Source organism: Ictalurus punctatus, chromosome 22 (assembly GCF_001660625.3).
Source record: "Ictalurus punctatus breed USDA103 chromosome 22, Coco_2.0, whole genome shotgun sequence".
Taxonomy (NCBI): Eukaryota; Metazoa; Chordata; class Actinopteri; order Siluriformes; family Ictaluridae; genus Ictalurus; species Ictalurus punctatus.
The window spans coordinates 3,568,342-3,588,991 of record NC_030437.2 but is presented as its reverse complement, the minus strand read 5'-3'; the positions used below and the strand labels follow the sequence as shown (position 1 = coordinate 3,588,991).

The 20,650-nt window shown below is 43.0% G+C and overlaps 1 protein-coding gene across 4 annotated transcripts; it reads left to right on the top strand.

The window, feature by feature from the left end:
- The first annotated feature begins 1,242 nt into the window (after positions 1 to 1,242).
- On the top strand, positions 1,243 to 19,625 carry araf (A-Raf proto-oncogene, serine/threonine kinase). 4 transcript variants are annotated; one of them, XM_017451942.3, is made up of 16 exons: positions 1,243 to 1,311; positions 7,378 to 7,604; positions 7,715 to 7,818; positions 7,953 to 8,055; positions 8,271 to 8,422; positions 8,620 to 8,706; positions 8,886 to 9,030; positions 9,710 to 9,737; positions 9,982 to 10,109; positions 10,268 to 10,461; positions 10,698 to 10,874; positions 11,001 to 11,047; positions 11,558 to 11,676; positions 11,919 to 12,050; positions 12,445 to 12,579; positions 13,929 to 19,625. In XM_017451942.3, the coding sequence occupies exons 2-16, from the start codon at positions 7,497 to 7,499 to the stop codon at positions 14,067 to 14,069; spliced, it is 1,800 nt and encodes a 599-aa protein (XP_017307431.1). In that variant the 5' UTR covers positions 1,243 to 1,311; positions 7,378 to 7,496; the 3' UTR covers positions 14,070 to 19,625. The 4 variants fall into 4 exon arrangements, with proteins under 4 accessions (XP_017307431.1, XP_017307429.1, XP_017307432.1 ...); XM_017451940.3 differs by having other exon boundaries at positions 8,886 to 9,051; XM_017451941.3 differs by lacking the exon at positions 1,243 to 1,311 and adding an exon at positions 1,332 to 2,482 and having other exon boundaries at positions 8,886 to 9,051.
- The last annotated feature ends 1,025 nt before the right edge of the window (positions 19,626 to 20,650 follow it).

Sequence of the window (20,650 nt, the reverse complement as noted above, 5' to 3'; positions counted from 1 at the left end):
GCCTATATAGTGTACCTAGATAAGGAGAAGAAGGGCCCTATTTGGGACGCAAGCACAGAATATATAAATAAATAATTGAAGAAAAAATGTTTTGGTTTGGCAAAGAATACCAACATAATGGTTTATTAAAGCTGTCTGTTTATTAGTGTAAGGTAATAGTTATTTATTCATTTTCATAGAAAATATATTTGTATAAATATAAATGCACATCATATACTTGTATAGCATTATTTGCTTGTACTGTCCAAATAAACAAACAAACAAATAATAAATACTGCTTGTTATAAATAATAGACACGGCTTGTTTCTATGTTATATTCCCGTTTTACATTAATATACCAGTTGTATTTGGCTTGAATAAACCTCTACGACTTTTTATTATTATTATTATTATTATTATTATTATTATTATTATTATTATTATTATTATAATTAGTAGTAGTAGTAGTAGTAGTAGTAGTATTGTTGTTGGTGTTATTGTTGAAATATTTTTTAATGTATTGAAATACTTACTGTAAATACTTACATAATTTTTATCCTGGCTGACTTTATGAATTTCTAAGTTTTTTTTTAATATGTCTCTGAAAATATCTATCTATCTATCTATCTATCTATCTATCTATCTAATGGATTAGCAGGGACAATACAGGTGCACATTATTATTATTATAAAAGACTATAACAGATGTAATGTGCATACGGTTTATTCTGCCCTCTAGTGGTGTTCTGTCGGAATTGCACTTATTGGAAATGACCAGCAAGTCACCTGGAACTGGGGCCAAACTGTGTCCGTATTACAGTGTTACAGTATTCCAGGCTAACAAGCCTGATACAACATACACTTAAATTAATACGTCGAATATTAATTCATATTCACACAGATAAACGTGGTGGAATTTGATGTAAACCGGTGTTAAAAACTGAGATTTAATCCATATATCCATCCTTTTTTTTTATATATACCTCTTATCTTTCTTTAGGGTCACGGGGGAACCTGGAGCCTACCCCAGGAAGCATCGGGTACAAGGCGGGGTACACCCTGGACAGGGTGCTGAGATTTAATATCAGTTGCCATTGCCAATAACATTTACCAAGCGCGATGTAGTTTCTTACTTTAACACCTTTTTTTTATTTGCGCATCATACTTCAGCTTTGTGATTGGCCGGCAACGTACGAACACGATCAACCAATCAGAACGGCGAGTTGTAAAAACGGACCAATCAGAGCGCGAGCTCTAGGTGTTCCGCTTTCCCTGCAATCTTTCGCTGATCCGACTTCAGATTGAGAGAATTCAAGATGGCCGCCGCCTCAGGTGAGTATTTACTTCAGAAACAAAAATAAGCAGAGTGTAACTTTCGCTCGCGGGTCTAATGTGTGTATTTATACATGTATATATTTTGTAGCTCTGCCGCGGTGGAAGAAACGCCTCGGAGTGTTAAATTAAAGCCGCCCGAAGTGAAGTGTCCGAGCGCGTTTGTACTTTTTCATTCTTAGAAAACTAGGCTGCATCGCTAACATGAGCAATGCTATGCAGTTAGCTTTAGCTGTCTTAGCAGGTCAAGATAGCCGCCTAACTTTAATCCCTTTCCGCCTCGTGAAGATGACGCTTCTTCTTTATTTCCCCGGTGTGAATAAACTCTGAAAGTAGTTTAAGTAGTAATGAAGACGGGAGAATAACAGCGGCGGCTGTGAGCTGTGTGCCGCGGGGGTCAGGGTGAAGTACACAGCTCGGATGAAGGCTCAGTAATTGGCTGAGTCCCAAACGGCTCCCTGTTGGACGTATAGTGCGCTACCTAGGATGCGGAAGCCATTGTTTTTTATTTTTATTTTAACTAAATGTGGTGTATTAATGTAGGGAGTGAGAAACGATTGGGATTCGGCCAAGAAATTAAAAATAAAATTCCTCTCACTTTGGCGAGGTCGCTAGCGGTTAGCTCAGCTCACTGACGCGTTTATTGTAAAAAGCTCTGAGATATATATGTGTGTGTGTGTGTGTGTGTGTGTGTGTGTGTGTGGAGGATGTGGAAAGATTTGGTTGTGTTCTGAATGAGATGTGAAGTGCAACAGGTGTTAATAACTTAATATATAAATGTGTGTGTATAACTATATAAAATATATACTATATACTTTTGGTGTTTTTGCTTCTATTATACATTTGTGTGCATATCGTTAATGATCTAGTTTGATGATGGTTTATATATATATGTATATATGTGTGTGTGTGTGTGTGTGTGTGTGTGTGTGTGTGTGGTGCTTTTGCATTCTGATTCATCACATGTTTGTTGCATCACTCAGGGAAATGCGTCAGTTTCGGCCAGTTCTGCACCGTTAATGCTGAATAAAACACGACGGGGCGCGCTGTCGTAGGAAACGAATCAACAGCCGTGTGGTGTGAAGCAGTCCGACACAATGCGGAGACACGCCCACCAACGCTGACGTTTCCAATAACCGCATGTTATTGGAGTCGAATGTCCGCGAAACAAGTTAGTTGCTGTTATCGCTTAGATTCTAGCGGCTGTAGAACATCCATTCCCTCAACCGGCCTCATTTATTTTTCCCTCTCTTGAATTTAACAAGGCAACAAAACGCAAAGCATGAGGTCCTGAAGACGGCGACACCGGAGACTTCTTTCTTTAATGTGGACTAAACATCTCCGTGCTGAAAGCACCGACATATCGGCGGTTAAATCTTCGCCGTACAGTACGAGTCCCGGCGTATGAGCCGTTAGAAACGGTAGAAACGGTAACGTGTTTACGTGCCGTTGGGGGAAAACTAATCGACGCTTTCAGACTGATCGGAAATCTTAACAAGGCAAAGGATTTCATTCATGTTTGAATTCTGTGGTCAAATTACAACCAGCTTATCATACATTTGGGTGAAATTACATTCACTGTGTCATTTTTTTAAAGTATTAGATTCCCGGAAAACTGGAAGTGTTTTAAATAAATCATTGTCACTTAATTGGACCTTAAGGACCAGTTCACGCTGCACCTTGAGGAGCAAATATACCTGTATAGTACATTCTGCTCTGACTGTGTGCATTTCAAGTGCGTAACGTCAGACAAGTCAAACATCGAGTGTGCAGGAGAGACCGAGACAGTAAGCGAGAGAGACAAAGAAAGAGACAGAGTGAGCAAGCGCGAAAGAGAGAGACAGGGTGAGAGAGACAGCGAGCGAGAGCAAAAGAGAGAGACAGAGCGAGTGAGAGAAAAGAGAGGGACAGAGCAAGTGAAAGAGAGAGAGAGACGGAGCGAGCGAGAGAAAAGAGAGGGACAGAACGAGCGACAGAGAGAGAGAAAGAGCGAGACAGAGCCAGAGAAAGAGGGAGACCAAGAGACAGACCGAGAGTGAGACATAGCGAGAGAGACAGAGGGAGCGAGAAAGAGAGTGACCAAGAGACAGATAGAGCAAGCGAGAAAGAGAGAGACACAGAGAGAGAGACACAGAGAGAGAGACACAGAGAGAGAGACACAGAGAGAGAGACACAGAGAGAGAGACACAGAGAGAGAGACACAGAGAGAGAGAGAGACCAAGAGACAGACAGCAAGAAACGAGAAAGAGAGAGAAGACGGAGCAAGACAGTGTGTGAGAGAGACGGAGCGAGTGAGAGAGCGAGATAATGTGTGAGAGAGACTGAGCATGAGAGAGAGCGAGAGAGAAGAGAGGGACAGAACGAGCGACAGTGAGACAGAGACAGATAGAGAGAAAGAGCGAGACAGAGCCAGAGCGAGAGAAAGAGGGAGACCAAGAGACAGACCGAGAGTGAGCCAGAGCGAGAGAAAGAGGGAGACCAAGAGACAGAGTGAGACAGAGCAAGGGAGACAGAGCCAGAGAAAGAGAGAGACAGAGCGAGCAAGAAAGAGAGAGACCAAGAGACAGACAGAGCAAGCGAGAAAGAGAGACAGAGAGAGAGACCAAGAGACAGACAGCAAGAAACGAGAAAGAGAGAGAGAAACGGAGCGAGTGAGAGAGCGAGATAATGTGTGAGAGAGACTGAGCATGAGAGAGAGAGCGAGAGAGAGAGTGCAGTCACAAAGCGCTTGCCATTGACAGCAAGAATGACGAGTTAAAGTGTAGTTTTGTGGCGGTTTGGACGGTCAGTTCAGAGGCTGATTGTCGTGACACAGTGTTTCTCTTTCACACACATCATGTCTCTCATCTAATCTCTCAGTCGGGAGATCTGACTCACCAGAAGGCGCTAATTGGACGTTTGGGAAGTTGTTCGCATCCCGTAGTGAGCAAAATGGTGAAACTTGAGAAGCATTCAATTCAATTTTATTTGTATAGCGCTTTTTACAATAGACATTGTCTCAAAGCAGCTTTACAGAAATATCAACACGGTATACAGATATTAAAGGTGTGAATTTATCCCAACTGAGCAAGACACTGAGTGGCGACGGTGCCAAGGAAAAACTCCCTAAGATGTTTTAAGAGGAAGAAACCTTGAGAGGAACCCGACTCAGAAGGGAACCCATCCTCATCTGGGTAACAACAGATAGTGTGAAAAAGTTCATTATGGATTTATATGAAGTCTGTATGGCGTTAGGAGCAGCCGTAGTCCCAGCAGTCTGGAATTAAAGAAGATTTGAGCTCCATCCAGAGGCAGAAAGGATCTGGATGTCTAGTATCTCCATAAATTCGTGTGGGGCTCGGCGAAAGGAGAGAGGGAGAGAAGAGATTATTAGGACTGCGAAGTAGTAGAACAGGATCTAGTCAGGGTAGGCTTGAGTAAACAAATACGTTTTAAGCCTAGACTTAAACACTGAGACTGTGTCTGAGTCCCGAACACTAATAGGAAGACTGTTCCATAACTGTGGGGCTCTATAAGAGAAAGCTCTTCCCCCTGCTGTAGCCTTCACTATTCGAGGTACCAACAAATAGCCTGCATCTTTTGATCTAAGTAGGCGTGGCGGATCATAGAAAACCAAAAGGTCCCTTAGATAATGTGGCGCGAGACCATTTAGTGCTTTATAGGTTAATAAGAGTATTTTATAGTTAATGCGAGATTTCACTGGGAGCCAATGCAGTGTGGATAAGATCGGGGTAATGTGGTCGTATCTTCTGGTTCTAGTTAGGACTCTAGCAGCTGCATTCTGGACTACCTGGAGTTTATTTATGCTCCTACTGGAACATCCAGACAGTAAGGCAGTACAGTAATCTAATCTAGAGGGGACGAAAGCATCTCATGACTTTTTTTGGGAATGATCAAAAAGGTTTGTAGGTTAATGCTCAAGTTTGGGTTTTCTCTCTGTTACGCCATGGTCAGTTACACACACTGAGCACTCTCATTTCTGCCTTTGGAAAAAAAAACCCCACGTTTCCAATAACTTATTGACAAATCACCGCAGCATCGGTGCTACAGATGACTCAAAATAACACTGCGTACTCTACAAAAAAGTCCCAGTGTTCTAATCATTCTGCTTAGTGCGTCACACCATCCGTGGATATTTGGCCTCCGTACCCGTCGGTCCCAGTGGAGGAGGCGTGTCCTCCGTACCCGTCGGTCCCAGTGGAGGAGGCGTGTCCTCCGTACCCGTCGGTGCCAGTGGAGGAGGCGTGTCCTCCGTACCCGTCGGTGCCAGTGGAGGAGGCGTGTCCTCTGTACCGTCGGTCCCACTGGAGGAGGCGTGTCCTCCGTACCCGTCGGTGCCAGTGGAGGAGGTGTGTCCTCTGTACCGTCGGTCCCACTGGAGGAGGCGTGTCCTCCGTACCTGTCGGTCCCACTGGAGGAGGCGTGTCCTTTGTACCCGTCAGTCCCAGTGGAGGAAGCGTGTCCTCCGTACCCGTCTGTCTCACTGGAGGAGGCGTGTCCTGTGTACCCGTCGGTCCCAGTGGAGGAGGTGTGTCCTGTGTACCCGTCGGTCCCATTGAAGGACGCGTGTCCTCTGTACCTGTCGGTCCCACTGGAGGAGGCGTGTCCTTTGTACCCGTCGGTCCCAGTGAAGGACGCGTGTCCTCTGTACCTGTCGGTCCCAGTGAATCAGGCGTGTCCTCTGTACCCGTCGGTCCCAGTGGAGGAGGCGTGTCCTCTGTACCCGTCGGTCCCAGTGGAGGAGGCGTGTCCTCTGTACCCGTCGGTCCCAGTGGAGGAGGCGTGTCCTCTGTACCCGTCGGTCCCAGTGGAGGAGGCGTGTCCTCTGTACCCGTCGGTCCCAGTGGAGGAGGAGTATCCTCTGTACCCGTCGGTCCCAGTGGAGGAGGCGTGTCCCAATGACCTGTTTTAAAGTTTTATTTCCATACTGAATCACATTGTATTGCCTTATATTGTATTGTATTACATACACTTACATGTGCGTGATGTTAAAAGCTTTTGTGCTTGTTAGTTTCCTGCCGTTTATTCGGTTTAGACCCTGATGGCAGAGGTTTAGTTAGAGACAAAAGATGTTGTGGGGGCTCGATTGCTGATGCACACGGTTTGTCTCCGTCAAGCAAAATGTTGAGGTGAGATTAGCACTGCTCACGCATCGTTACCCAACAGACTTGACAAATGGAATGAGGTGTGTGTGTGTGTGGGGGGTTCTAACAGCTTGGGAACTAGGCACTGGTGATTCAGTGTGAAATGAGAGGACTACATGCTCGTCACGTTTGAATGGCTGCACATTTGAAGGGCTGCAAAATAACTCACAAATGTCACACTTAGAATGATTTTACTCGGGATTAAATTTGCGTTGATTTATTGCCGTTCGTTATCCAATTATATTATATGTCACGCTTCCAGAGCACGAGTACATTTACATTTTACATTTACGGTATTTGGCAGATGCACTTATCCAGAGCGACTTACACTTATCTCATTCATTCATCTGAGCAATTGAGGGTTAAGGGTCTTGCTCAAGAGCCCAACAATGGCAGCTTGGCGGTGCTGGGGTTTGAACTCGCAACCTTCTGAGCAGTAGACCAACACCTTAACCACTAAGCCACCACTGCCCTATTTAACTATTTTATGAAAAAAAATTTTTTTAATTATAATAACGTGAGTAGACTTTGGATTTGCCGCGTATGCAAGACTGGAATATCACATGTACGGGCTACTACTCTGACTTGCGTCTATTTTTATATAAATAAATAAATCTTTTCACACATAAGGCAACTCTTTGCGCCGGATGAAAAGAGGAGTCTGCTTGTCCTGCTTGACCTCACTTGCTGCTTCGCCCATGTCACTGCCTTGCTACCTGTGCTCACTGTCGACTGTTAAGATGTTTAATGGCTCACTTCAGTTAAATGATTCATTCAGATTTGTTCACTGATTCGTGGAGTCGTGCAGTTTGTATCTAGAAAATCTCACTCACCTTGTACGAAAACTCTCCATGTTTATACGTCTCTTGTTTGTTTTGTTTTTTTTGTTTGTTTTTTTTTGCTTTTTTTTCCATTCTCCCAGGCTCCAGGTGAGGGCGCCACCCTGATCCTCCCTCTCTCTCTCTCCCTCTCTCTCTCTCTCGCGGCTGACTGAAGCTCAGTGCCGCGTCCTCCCTGTCTCTTCTTCCCCGTGGAGACGCCATGTCCTCCACGTCATCCTGCTCCTCGTCGGGGGAGACGAGCCCGGAGGACGTTCCCCGAGGCGGAGGAACCATCCGTGTCTACCTCCCCAACAAACAGCGCACAGTGGTGAGCACAGTCCAGACATCAAAATAAATAGATAAATAAATTATTCAATGATGTCACACGGGCAAACGAGTTACTGTGGTCGGTAAACCCGAGCAAAACTCTGTGTTCAGGTGAACGTGCGTCCGGGTCAGACGGTGTACGACAGTCTGGACAAAGCGCTCAAGGTGCGAGGCCTCACTCAGGACTGTTGCGCCGTTTTCCGCCTCCTCGAAGGGTGAGTGTGGTGTCACGCACTATGCCTGCGAAATAGTTTTAATGAAAGAATTAAAACCTCAATGTGACATCGACTTAAAAAATAAATGACTATGTAAATACCTTTTTATTGTTATGGGAATGTTTGTTCGTCAGTCGTAAAAGGCTGACAGAATGGAACACTGACATCACGCCGCTTGTCGGCGAGGAGCTTCTCGTCGAGGTTTTGGATGACGTCCCCCTCACCATGCACAACTTTGTAAGTATTCGCAGAAGAACACGAATTTCCTTTGAAAATTTTTTCATTATAATAATCGGACACGTCGTGTCGTTGTAATTAACCATCTTGACCGTGATGTTTAATTGTTTTTTAAAAAAAAGCAACAACGTGATAGTGAATTCTATTTAGCGTAAGAAGTGAACATGGCACTGTTAAACACAACTGCTTCTTGCTTTTCGAAACGTCTTTTCCAGGTTCGTAAAACCTTCTTTAAGTTAGCGTACTGTGACTTCTGCCACAAGTTCCTGTTCAACGGCTTCCGGTGCCAGACGTGCGGCTACAAGTTCCACCAGCACTGCAGCAGCAAAGTTCCCACGGTCTGCCTGGACATGGACACCATAAAACGGTGTGTGTGTGAGAGAGAGAAAGAAAGAGAGAGAGAGAGGGAGAGAGAGAGAATGTAAACTCACGATCTCACTTGTTACCTAACAACATGTTTATTTTGAACCATGTAGATGAACCATGTTTGTGTGTGTTTGGGATATTTCTCATTCAGAACGAGATAAGCATAGAGAGTTGAACGTGTGTGTGTTCTTTTCTCAGGAGTGCAGGAGACTGCACGGCGGTCACTGATATAGTCGTGTCCGATCCTATCCCCACTGACATCCCCTTAACGCCCGAGCCTGCTTGGTACGTGGTGTGTCGCGTGTGCGAGATTATATTTAATAACACTTAACGTATGGAGAAGAAGTCGTGTCGCATCGAAACCTAGTCAGAAAGCAGTGGTGGTGTTTTTTTTTTTTTCCTCTACAAATCTGATTGGCTCATGTTGAAGCATGTTTAATTAGCTTACGACTGTGTTTTTGTAGTTCAGCGCTGCTGTCGCCAGCCTCGGCGTTCCACTTCCCCATGCCAGGAGGGGACGGCCTGGCCCTGCAGAGGCTCCGCTCCACATCAACCCCCAACGTCCACATGGTCAGCACGCTGGGGCCTGGAGCGGCCAGCGTCATCGAGGTCAGAAAGTTAAAGCCGCCAGTCAGTACGGTTCGAGTAAACAAGACAGTACGGTCCAAAAAGTCTGAGTCCACTACCGAGTCCTCGTATGAAACAGCGTGTATGCTCTATTGTTGTTTCTTAAAAAAAAAAAAAAAAAAAAAACACGGACTCCTGCTGAGGTCGATCCGATTCGTTAGGAAACTATTCAGCATCACAATCCGATGGGAAATTTACCGCGAACCTTAAAAACGAGCACGCATTTTATCGAGTATTCCGGATTTCCAGAATCGCCGCTGCCAAACCCGAGCGCTCGTATCGATCCGGATCGCAGGACCTCACAGGTGAAGGATGATTCGATCTTGTATAAGAGTGGACAAACACATAAATTCATTAGCTAATTACCAGGCATGGCAGTAATAATAATAATCATCATCATCACAGTCGTCATCACGGTAATTAAAAACGTTCAGGCGTAATAGTGACGTCCTTTAAGACGGTGGTTTTTTTTTGTCAGTTTACATCACATGTATTGACACCGTTAAAAAAAAAAACCATCAGAGAATCAGATGGACAAACCAAAACGAGTTCTTGGTATACTGGACTCTCACTTTTCTGCCTGCTTCTGCCACACTTTTAGGTTTACTTCATCGTTTTATTCATTCCTTTTTTTTCTCTCCTTCCCCCTATTCTCATTTAGGAGGCATTAAAATCCAACAGCCCAATGGGTGAGTTTTTGTTGTTTTTATCATGTTGGCATTCTTTTGATGGAAGCTATCATGTGACGCTTTCATTTTCTACACGCAATGTTGTTTTTATTTTTTGGGGGTTTTTTTTTTCTTCCACCTTCTGAGTTCATTCACTTCACTTAAATCAGGCTCCTATAGTGTATTTTTTTCCACAATATTTCTTAAGTAACCAACCAACATGCTGTTGTCCAAGAGAAAGTTAGCGAAAGTATTCTCCCTCCAGGACCGGAACCCTCTCCCAAACCCTCGACCAGTCCGCCTCACCTGGGCTCTCCGGGCCGAAAACCTCCCAAATCGCCTCCGGAGCGCAAACCGGCCCCCATCCTTGACGGAAAAAGGGAAAGGAATCAGGTGAGAGGCTTGAGACGCTTTATTGAGATCTCTCTAACCTCCTTCAATGTTATTGTTCAGGAAGTGATAGGAATAGTGATCTTCGGGATCGGTAAGTGTGTAAAATAGTGCTCTGAAGCGGATTTGGATTGTGCGGGTTTTGTTTTGGGGTTCCGCAGCGTTACAGAGACTCGAGCTACTACTGGGAAGTGCCCTCGCACCAAGTGACCATGCAGAAGCGCATCGGTGCCGGCTCCTTCGGCACCGTCTTTAAGGGCAAGTGGCACGGCGACGTGGCCATCAAGATTCTGAAAGTGTCCGAGCCGACACCGGAGCAGCTGCAGGCCTTCAGGAACGAAATGCAGGTCCTTCGGTGAGTCCTTCCTCAAACTTTGGGAGTTTCTATTTATTTATTTATTTGTTTAAACTAAGCTTTGGAAAAGATCTCACTTGGACCAACAAAGTGACACGACTGCCCTCAAGCTGCTGGCAGGGGGTTTTTCGACGCTAGTTAGAGGGAAATGAGACGAGGGCATGCTTCTTTTGCTTGCATTAAAACACGATCTTACTCCGTTCTTTCTTTCTCTTTTGGCACTTTTTTTTTTGCAGGAAGACGCGCCACGTCAACATCCTGCTGTTCATGGGCTTCATGACGAAGCCGCACTTCGCCATCATCACGCAATGGTGCGAAGGCAGCAGCCTCTACCGCCACCTGCACGTCACCGAGACCAAATTCGAAACCATGAGGCGCATCGACGTGGCACGCCAGACGGCACAGGGCATGGAGTACGCCAATCTGCACCACAGAATAAATAACTGATGAATCATAAACATTTAAAAAATATATTATTACTGCATTTTACTGTCTGCACTAACAAAGGAGCCAACTTTTTTTCGTTTGTTTTTCGACAGCTACCTTCATGCCAAGAATATCATTCATCGGGACCTTAAATCTAATAGTATCCTTAACGGCAGGATTTAAACCAGTATCAGACGTTTTCACACGACGTACAAATCGAACCCTTTTGTAATATAAAAAACCCCCCGCTGGATTATGAAACGATAGCCGGGCAGACATCTTTCTCGGAACTGTTATCTGCCCTTTCTGAGAAGAATTGTTGACAAATTTGTCCAAGACTTTTAGGGCCATATTCACTTTTAACAGTTGAACAGTAGTGATATGCAAATGAACATAAAAAAAATAGAATTGGGATCAAACGCCAGGTCACTATTGTGCTCTCGCCACACACCAGGGACTTAAAAAGAAAGCATGAAAGAAACGAGAGATTTCTGAAACAGGTTCATTCAGTGACCGATTCAGTTATTTTTTTGGCGCTTTCGGTGGGATGAAGCGATTCATTACGTGAAGTAAGACTGAGTCTTGGATATCCGTCAAACCAGTCACACTGTCTGGTGTGCAGTGGTGGTGATGGTGGTTCAACAGTGTAGTCCCTTAGCCCTGGTGTCAGATATCTTCCTGCACGAGGGTTGGACGGTGAAGATCGGCGACTTTGGCCTGGCCACGGTCAAGTCCCGCTGGAGCGGCTCGCAGCAGGTGGAGCAGCCCAGCGGATCCATACTCTGGATGGTGAGCATTCACGCGCTCGGCTTAGCCAACGAGTCAAACTGGTATAATCAGCGTTTGCTGAAAACGTAATAGAGAAGGACACATCGAGTGTGTTTACACGCAACGATGATTCATGTGGTTGTGCTAACAGCACGTGATGATGACGACGTATATAAATGAATCTATTCTAGACAGGGTTATTCAGTGCGTAACATTGCTCTAGCTCAATAATGTCCCGGTTGATCATTTTCCCGCTCCTCAAGGCTCCGGAGGTGATCCGCATGCAAGACCCGAACCCTTACACCTTCCAGTCGGACGTGTACGGCTACGGGGTGGTGCTGTTCGAGCTGATGTCCGGCACACTGCCGTACTCCAATATCAACAACCGCGACCAAGTGAGAGTCACACAATCAGTTTTATCCGCCAAATAAGATGATACACACCCACACACACAAATATGGTGGTAATAAGGCAGAATAACTTCTTATTAAAAAGAAGCTACGTAATCAAATGAGTGTCATTCTGAAAATAGTTCACCATTATAGAATAGTACGCCTTCAAACAGCACACTCGGTTTGTAGCAAGGTGTGTGTATACTGACGTGTTACTTTTTCCTGGCTCCTTACACAGCAAGATCTTTGCAGGAAGCAAAACATTTCCAGATACATTTTGTTGACAAATATTTACATCGACATTTGTTTGACATTCGACGGGTTTTCCCAGACCACCACATGTTTATGAACTGTTATTGACATGATGACTGCTCTGAACTAGTTTCTTTGACTTCAGATCATTTTCATGGTGGGTCGAGGCTACCTGTCACCAGACCTCAGCAAGCTGTACAGTAACTGCCCTAAGTCCATGAAACGTCTCATCGTCGACTGTCTGAAATTCAAACAGGACGAAAGGCCGCTCTTTCCTCAGGTGGGAATGACATCGTGTTATTTTTTTGTTTTGTTTTTTTCTTCTCCCACACCATACTTTTCAGTCCATTTATACAGTGCTGCGAAAAAGTATTTGATTTCTTCTGTTTTCGTGTGCATCTCATACTAAATCATTTCAGACGTTACAATAAGATCTAAGATAAAAGAAAAGTCAACCTAAGTAAACACAAAATACAGGGTTTTTTTCAATGATAATGTTATTTATTGAAGCAAAAAAAGTTCTCCAATACCAACTGGACCTGTATGAAAATGTATTTGCCCCCTGTAGTTACTAATTCCCCAAATTTTTGAAACATTCATTATGGGGTTCAGCTGGACTAGACGCAACCAGGCCTGATTACTGCAAACCCTGTTCAATCTAATCAACACTTAAATAGAATTTTTCAACAGCATGAAGTTGGTTAAAAGGTTTTCCCGAGTAACACACTATGGCAAAGTTGAAATTCCAGAAATGTTGAGGAATAAGGTGATTGACATACATCAGTCTGGGAAGGGTTACAAAGTTATGTCAAAGGTTCTGGGACAACATCAAAGGAGATACAGGCCTCTCTTGCATCAATAAAGGTCATTGCTCATAACTCCCCTATGAGAGACACTGGACAAAAATGGCATCCATGTAAGAGTGGCGTAGTGAAAACCACTGCTAACCCAGAATAACATTAAGGTTCGTCTGAATCTTGCCAAAACACAACTTGATGATCCTCGAACCTTTTGGGAGAATGTTCTGTGGACTGATGAGAAAGTGGAACTGTTGGGAAGACAGGGGTCTCGTTACACCTGGCGTAAACCAAACACAGAATTCTATAAAAAAGATCATCATTACTGTGGTCAAGCATGGTGGTGGTGGTGGAAGTGTGATGGTGTGGGGATGCTTTGCTGCTTCAGGGCCTGGGCAACTTGGAGTAATTGAGGGAAACATGAATACATGCATCGGAGTAAATCCTAGTCCTCGAAGTAAGTGAAAGACAAGTGTTTGGTTGCAGTTATTGTTTCTGAAGGTGGCACAACCAGAGTTTAAGTTTTTCACACAGGTGATAGTGTGTTCGATAACTCTTCTTCTTCTTTTTTTTTTGCTTCATTTTATGTTGAAGATCTAAAACCATTTAGTATGAGAGACACAAAAACAGAAGAAATCAGGATGGGGCAAATACTTTTTCGCAGCACTGTACATCCATGAAACATGTTAGTTCCTGTCATCACTTACGTTATAGCAGCTCTCTCTCTCTCTCTCTTTTAATATCACAAAAATGAATCCAAACAATGTTCCACTTTCTTAGGATCACCTTAAATGTGTTTGTGACATTTGTGTGTGTGTGTGTTTTCCACCAGATCCTGGTATCCATCGAGCAGGTGCAGGATCTCTTGCCCAAGATCGAGCGCAGTGCCTCGGAGCCGTCTCTGCACCGCGCTGTTCACGCTGAGGACCTGAACCCGATGCTGCTGCACACCACGCGCTTCCTGCCTCTGTGAAACCAGACGATTCTGCACAAGATTCTGTCCTCCGCACTCACTACACAAACACACACACACACACACACACACACACACACACACACACACACACATATATATATTCCTGCTGTGCATTCCTTGTCTCTGTAACACATCAGCAAAACTTTCCAATCATTCCATTTCTGATCAGTCCTCTGATGGAATTCACTCCTATTTTACCCAAGAGCATCTTAAATTTTAAATGTTTTGTTCTTTAAACTCTCAGCTGAAATCCGTCACAAACTCGATTTGATTGCGAACGTAGAGAAACCTAAAGCGTTACTGATATGTACTGATGCGTTTGTCTTCCGTTACGGGAATTCTTGATCACATTTCTCATCAAAACTCGTTTCGGTCACGTTTCGATGCGGGATTGTGAACGTCCGATTCTGCGTTTTGGAAACACCAGTCGGTTTGCACTTTTAACATTCGAAAATACGTACATGACGAGCGAACACTACGCGTTTTCTAAAGCACCAGTACCTTCCTGTCATTTTTTAAAAATTTATTTATTCTTTTTTTTTTTTAAATTTTAAAAACATAGAAATTGCACTCTCATGTAGCTTCGTTAGCGTAATCGGTTGTGCAGAGTGTCCCAGTAATCAGCGTGTTACTGTTTTGTTACCGTGGTAACGGAGAACGTTTATCCTTGGGCAGAGCGAGGTTCCTGTCAGATATCCGTTCCTCTTATCCTCAGCCCTTAGTAAACAGGAAGTAGTTACAGTTCCCTTCTGAAAGTATTGGAACAGCAAGGCCAATTCGTTTGTTCAGGATTTCAGCTTTTACTTCCTGGTATTTACATCTAGATGTGTTAAACGATATAAAGCGCAGAACCTTTTGAACCACAGAATCAAGCCTGTGACTCACTGACCTCACCAAACTGTTGGTCTCTTCTTTTGTGATGCTTTTCCAGACTTTTACCGCAGCCCCTTTCAGTTTGTTGCTTGTTTCGGGGGAGGTGGGGGGATGGTAGTGATGCGTCTCCTCTTCAGGAGGTGAAGCGACGTGCACGCTCAGTTGGGTTCCTCAGCTTCGAAACTTGCTTGCTTTTCTCACGTAGACAGCTCCCTGATCTTCATGTTGGCTTATCCTGTTTAACAACAAACGCAGCCTTCACGGGCGGATAAAATCAAGAGCAGATGTTCAGAGCTATTTATTGTTTAATCATTCGAACAGGACACACCTTGGTTAACGAGGAACACCTGTCAGCTAACGTGTTCCAATATTTTTGCGTCATTTACGTAGAATACGTCGTTTAACACGTCTCTACATGTACGTATAAATAGCAGGAAATAAAAGCTGGTAACTCTTCTCTTGTTCATCTTTTGATTTCAAACCCAAATGTCTTCAGTCTACAGAAAAAAAAAAACCAAAACCAGTTGGTCTTGCCGTTCCTGTACAGTCTGTTTAATGCAGGCCTGGCGGTCTGGCTGAGTACGTTTCAACTCAATCTGGACTGTGAAGCGGCACAGCGTGGTGGCTCGGGAACGCAGATGGCTGCAGAGAGTAGTCATCAACAGTAATCAAAGGAACGAGACGTTTGTTTAGCGATGGCCTGTGTGTGTGCGCGCGCACAGTCAGCTCCAGAAATATTGACGATAAAGTTTAGAAGTCTAAACTCGACTTATTTATACATGTTCTTTATCCTGGTCTGCGCCGCTGTGAATCCAGAGGCTATACTTGGAACACTGGGGGTGAGACTGGAATACACCCCGGGCACCTGCGGTCATTTGAAGCATTTGCCAGGTCGCCTACCTGTCTGTTTTTGAGAGCTGGGAGGAAATCTGAGAACCCAGAGGAAATCCCACAGGGAGAACTCGCAGAGAACATCTGCACAGGCAGTAACACGAGCTCAGGATTGAACCAGATTCTCACCTTTTAATTAATTTATTTTTTGAACTGAAGTGAAAGTGAATTTAAAATCCTGTTTAGGAACTCTGAAGCGAGCGTCCACGCCCTCCAGTTTCAGTGACCTCCAACGGCATGAACGGTTTTGTACGTATGAAGTTGAATTACGAAGCCCCCGCCGTCTCACCTCGAACTTAACCTTTCACTTAACTTTCATATCCAAGCTGGCTTGTGCAGTGGTGACATCGGGTTAGCATACGACATGCTGTTCAGAAATACACGTGCTGTGCTTTCAGATTCGTTCTCAATGACTATCGTTAATATAATTCACGTGAAGCTTTGGACGGAAATCGAGCGTTTTTCCAGTCGTCCCGTTTCTGTCTGGTTTTGTGGGTCTAGAAAGCATAGATCAGTTCGAGGTAGTCACTCATGACCTAGACAACATGGACAGATTTTGTCATTTCTTATCTACAAAGTTTTTATTTTATTTTAATATTATTATGAACGGGGCTGGTTACCCCTGAAAGTCTGCTCTGAGTAGGAGGAGCGTGTGATTGTGATGAAAGCGAGCGGTATGCAGTGAGCGTCGCCGTGTGGTATCTGTGGACCGAACTCGAGCCTTGTTCTCGGTAGGACGTCAGCGTTTGCGTTATCTCAATGCATAGACTCTGTCTGGCTGGATTTCCTTGGAGATTTACACACTCTAATCTCTCAAACTCTAGAGACATATCCGGCTCTCTTGACTAGCCAGTGGGTTTCCTAAGGGTGCTGCTGAGCAGAAGGATGTTCTGTCAGGAGTAAAGGACGACCGGACGGGGCGTGCTGTTATAAGGGCAACTATGAACGTCCCGAAGCGTTTTATTCCTATTACGATGCGGCACTTTGCCAGCGGTTTCAATTGTATATTTATTTAAGAAAAGGTTGTAGTTTTGTATCCCTGTGAATGAGCTGTTACCATAGCGACAACACATATTAGAACGACCAGGTTCGTTATAACGGTGTCCGAGGCTCTGTTATAGATCATTATATCGGTATCAACCCGGTCGACTAATCCGACTCGAGAATTCCACAGATGGCAGTTGAAATGTAAAATATCAAATTTATTGTTGTTATATTTTTTTAAACTATTAAATATTTCATTGGTCCTGCTTGCATTTACAAGTCTGCAGTGATGGTAGTTTAACACTTAAGACTCCCAAGGTGCCATCAGCGTGATTCCATTCGCCGTAAGATGGCGCCGGGGAGGAGATCCGCAGCCCCCCCGTGTTTGGAATTTTGCTGGCTTTCTACCGCTCGCTGGTGATCAAGATCGAGTCGTCAGAGTTACATATCGTGTACCTCCTTGTGTCCTTCTTGCAAAGCAAATTTGGTGTGTGATTTGATGTTTTTAGTGTTGGATGATTTTACTAGGTACTTTCAGTAGGTCAAGAAGAAGAAGAAAAAAACGTGCTCGTTAGCTGATATCCACATGCTGCAAATCGACTGGTGTATATTTATGAATATGAAATAGCGGTGCGTCATAAAGAAGTGCGATAAGTGAAAGATGATTTTCATGCTTGTAGCTATTGATGATGTTATTTTTATTAATAATTCTAAATGGTTTTTTTTTTCCTTGATATTTTAATAATCATTTCAGTGCGCCATTCTTCGTACGCGGATTACCGAATTAGCCGGATTGAATTGTTGACAATTTGTCCCAGGCAACAGACAGTGCTGTGAGGGGAAGGGGGGAGGAGTATTTGCCCCATCCTGATTTCTTGATTACGTGATCCTTCGACATAAAACAAAAAGGCAATCTGAGTGTAAACAAAATTTATTCAAGCAAAAAAAGTGATCCAATGCCTATCACCCATGTGAAAAACTAATTGCCCCCTTAAACTTAAAATCTGGTTGTGCCAGATTTTGTGGTTTAGCAGCAATAACTGCAACCAAACGCTTCCGATAACCGGAGATCTTGCTGGACGAGTAGTTGGAGGAATTTTGCAAGATTGGCCGTGTCTGGGAAGGTTCACTGCCGTGTCGAGTCCCAGAGCCTTTGAAATAGCTGTGTAGCCCTTCCCAGCCTGATGTATTTCAGTCACCTTCTTTGTCATCTTTTCTGGAATTTCTTTCAACTTTGGCATAGTGTGTTGCCAGATCAGACCTTTTAATCAACTTTATGCTGTTGAAAAAGTTCTATTTAAGTGTTGATGTGATTGAACAGGGTTTGGAGTAATCAGGCCTGGTTGCGTCTAGTCCAGCTGAACCCCATTATGAATGCATTTTCATAGATTTGAGGAATTAGTAACTAATACATTTTCACACAGACCCAGTTGGTATTGGATAATGTGTTTTTTATTTATTTTTTATTTTTTTTGCCTTTATAAATAACATTATAATTTTTTTTTTTTTTTAAGTATTTCATGTTTAGTCACGTTGCCTTTTATCTTATCATAGATTTTATTTTAATTTCTGAATCAATTTAGTACGAGATATAGACAAAAAAACAGAAGAAATCAGGATGGGGGCAAATACTTTTTCACAGCACCGTAGTTATACGTTCAAAAACGTCCCCAGAGCTGCAAGATCGTATCGCACATTTTAGAAGCATTATGTAAATACAGAAAAATGGTGTGTTTTTCATTGTCCTCTCCAGACTTCCATACTGTTCGTATTTGGCAATCGCTGGCTCTCTGATCATGGTTCTGATTTCTCAAACGACTCGACCCAGCTTTTACTAATTACTAGTTCTCAAGTGCGTGTGAGGAATCGAATTAGCCTACGATTAGTAAATCTGGCATTATTTCTTCTAGGATTTGTTAAGCGACATATGAAGAATGGAGCCACCACAGAGAATCAGATTTTGTTGTTGTTACAGCAGATTAAACACGTTATATACGGTTATATATTTGCTTTAGGCGACAAAACAAAAAACACAATCAGAGAAACAGTCACAACTAAGCAGCTAATGCAGCGTTGCACATTGAAACATTAATAAAAAGCGACCTTTTCAGTTTTTATCTTTAAACTGAAAGCTTCTTAAAGAAGGCTCGTCTGTTTTCATGACATTGGTCAGTGGGCGTGGCTTTATCTGTAGTATATTTTAACGTGTTTTTTTTTTTTTATTTAAATTTTTATTTTATTTTATTTTTATTTGAGGGCTCCAATCTTTCTAACAGCTGATCATCTGAAGCACACTTTAAAACGTCATTACAGTTATAAAACCTTTACAAGAGGCATCGAACTTAACACGTCTGCTGTCAGGAAACCGCGGAGGGAAAAACGGGTCAAACTCTAAACTCAATCCACAGTTGTTTTTTCTCCGCAAAGCAGAACACAACGATCAACTTTTGTTCAGTTGTTTTTTTTTTGTGCATATTTTAGGTGAATTGCAATAATTTTTTTTTGTGTGTGTATAGTTGAAGAGGTATAAGGGGGTGTTTAAAGTTTGCAATAAATGTACTCTGCTGTGTACAGTTACATTTTCTTTCTTTTTTTTTTTTTGTTTGTTTGTTTTTTTTTAGTTTTACTTTAAATTGTACTTGTTTCTATTTTTTGTGTAACGATTTCCAAAAGAACAAAATTATTTTAAAAAAAAGTCAAAGGAAATCTTAGTATTTTTTTAGGGTTATTATTTTTTATTTGGTCTTAAAAATATGGAGGAGACAGGACTTTATTCTTAAAATAAAATGGTGAAATTGTGATGAATTACACTTGTGTTCTTTTGTTTTATCCAATTTTTTTTTTACTTTTCAGCTAAAAGCTGAAAGTATTATAGGTTACTGTGTTATTTTTATGTTCCAGCTTTTATTATGTAAGGAATTTAAAAAACAAAAACAACTTGGAGATTTGCTCTTTTAGGAAAATAATCAGCAGTGGGGGGATTTTTGATTTCTTCACGTTGTACTACAGCAATTGGTTATCTATTACAATTTTTAATGAACTAAAATCTGTTTTTATTCATTTTTAATTACATTTACTGTTGTGATATGTCCATGAAACAAGTTAGTTACTGTTATAACTTCTGTTATAGAAGCTATAACAAGTCTGTCTTTTGTTTCTTTTTTTAATAATAATAATAATAATAATAATAATAAGAGGACAAAAAACGCAGCTTTTCATGTAAGAAGGAATTGGAAAGGGGCAACCCCTCTGCTCCTGTGTTGGAAAATCTACTGACTGTGACAAGCACAAGTCTGTTACTGAGGCTGTTACAAGCACAGACACTGGAGACTCCTTGTAGAGTCCTTTGGAGCATCCATCAAGTCCCTGTGAATGAGCCGTTACTTCAGAAAAGATGACATCTAAGAACGAGTGCGTTAATAGAAATCTGTCATTTGGTTTACAGCCATCACTACTGGCTGTTTGGAAAAGAGATTATTTTGGAGACTGAAACCGAGAGGTCTTCAGTGATCTGCTGAAAGCGTGTGTGAAGACAAGGGCCGGCTGATTGGCACAGACTTTCAGGTAAGAGGATTAAACTAACTCCGAGTCAGGTCTCGGAGCTCTTGTGGCCTTCAGTCTTTCAGTGTTGCCAGACCCTGTGCAGTGCAGGGTGTGAAGAGGAGTGCTCCGAGTGTCGGGACGAGTAGGCACTGTAGGATTTGGGCCGGAGTGTTTACAAGAAGAATTCCATTTCAAGAAGGGGCTTATGAGCCTTCTACTCAATGTGGATCAAGAAGTCATTTCCTGCTTTAAAACAAACTTCTCTAAATGAGCCAATACAAGAAGTA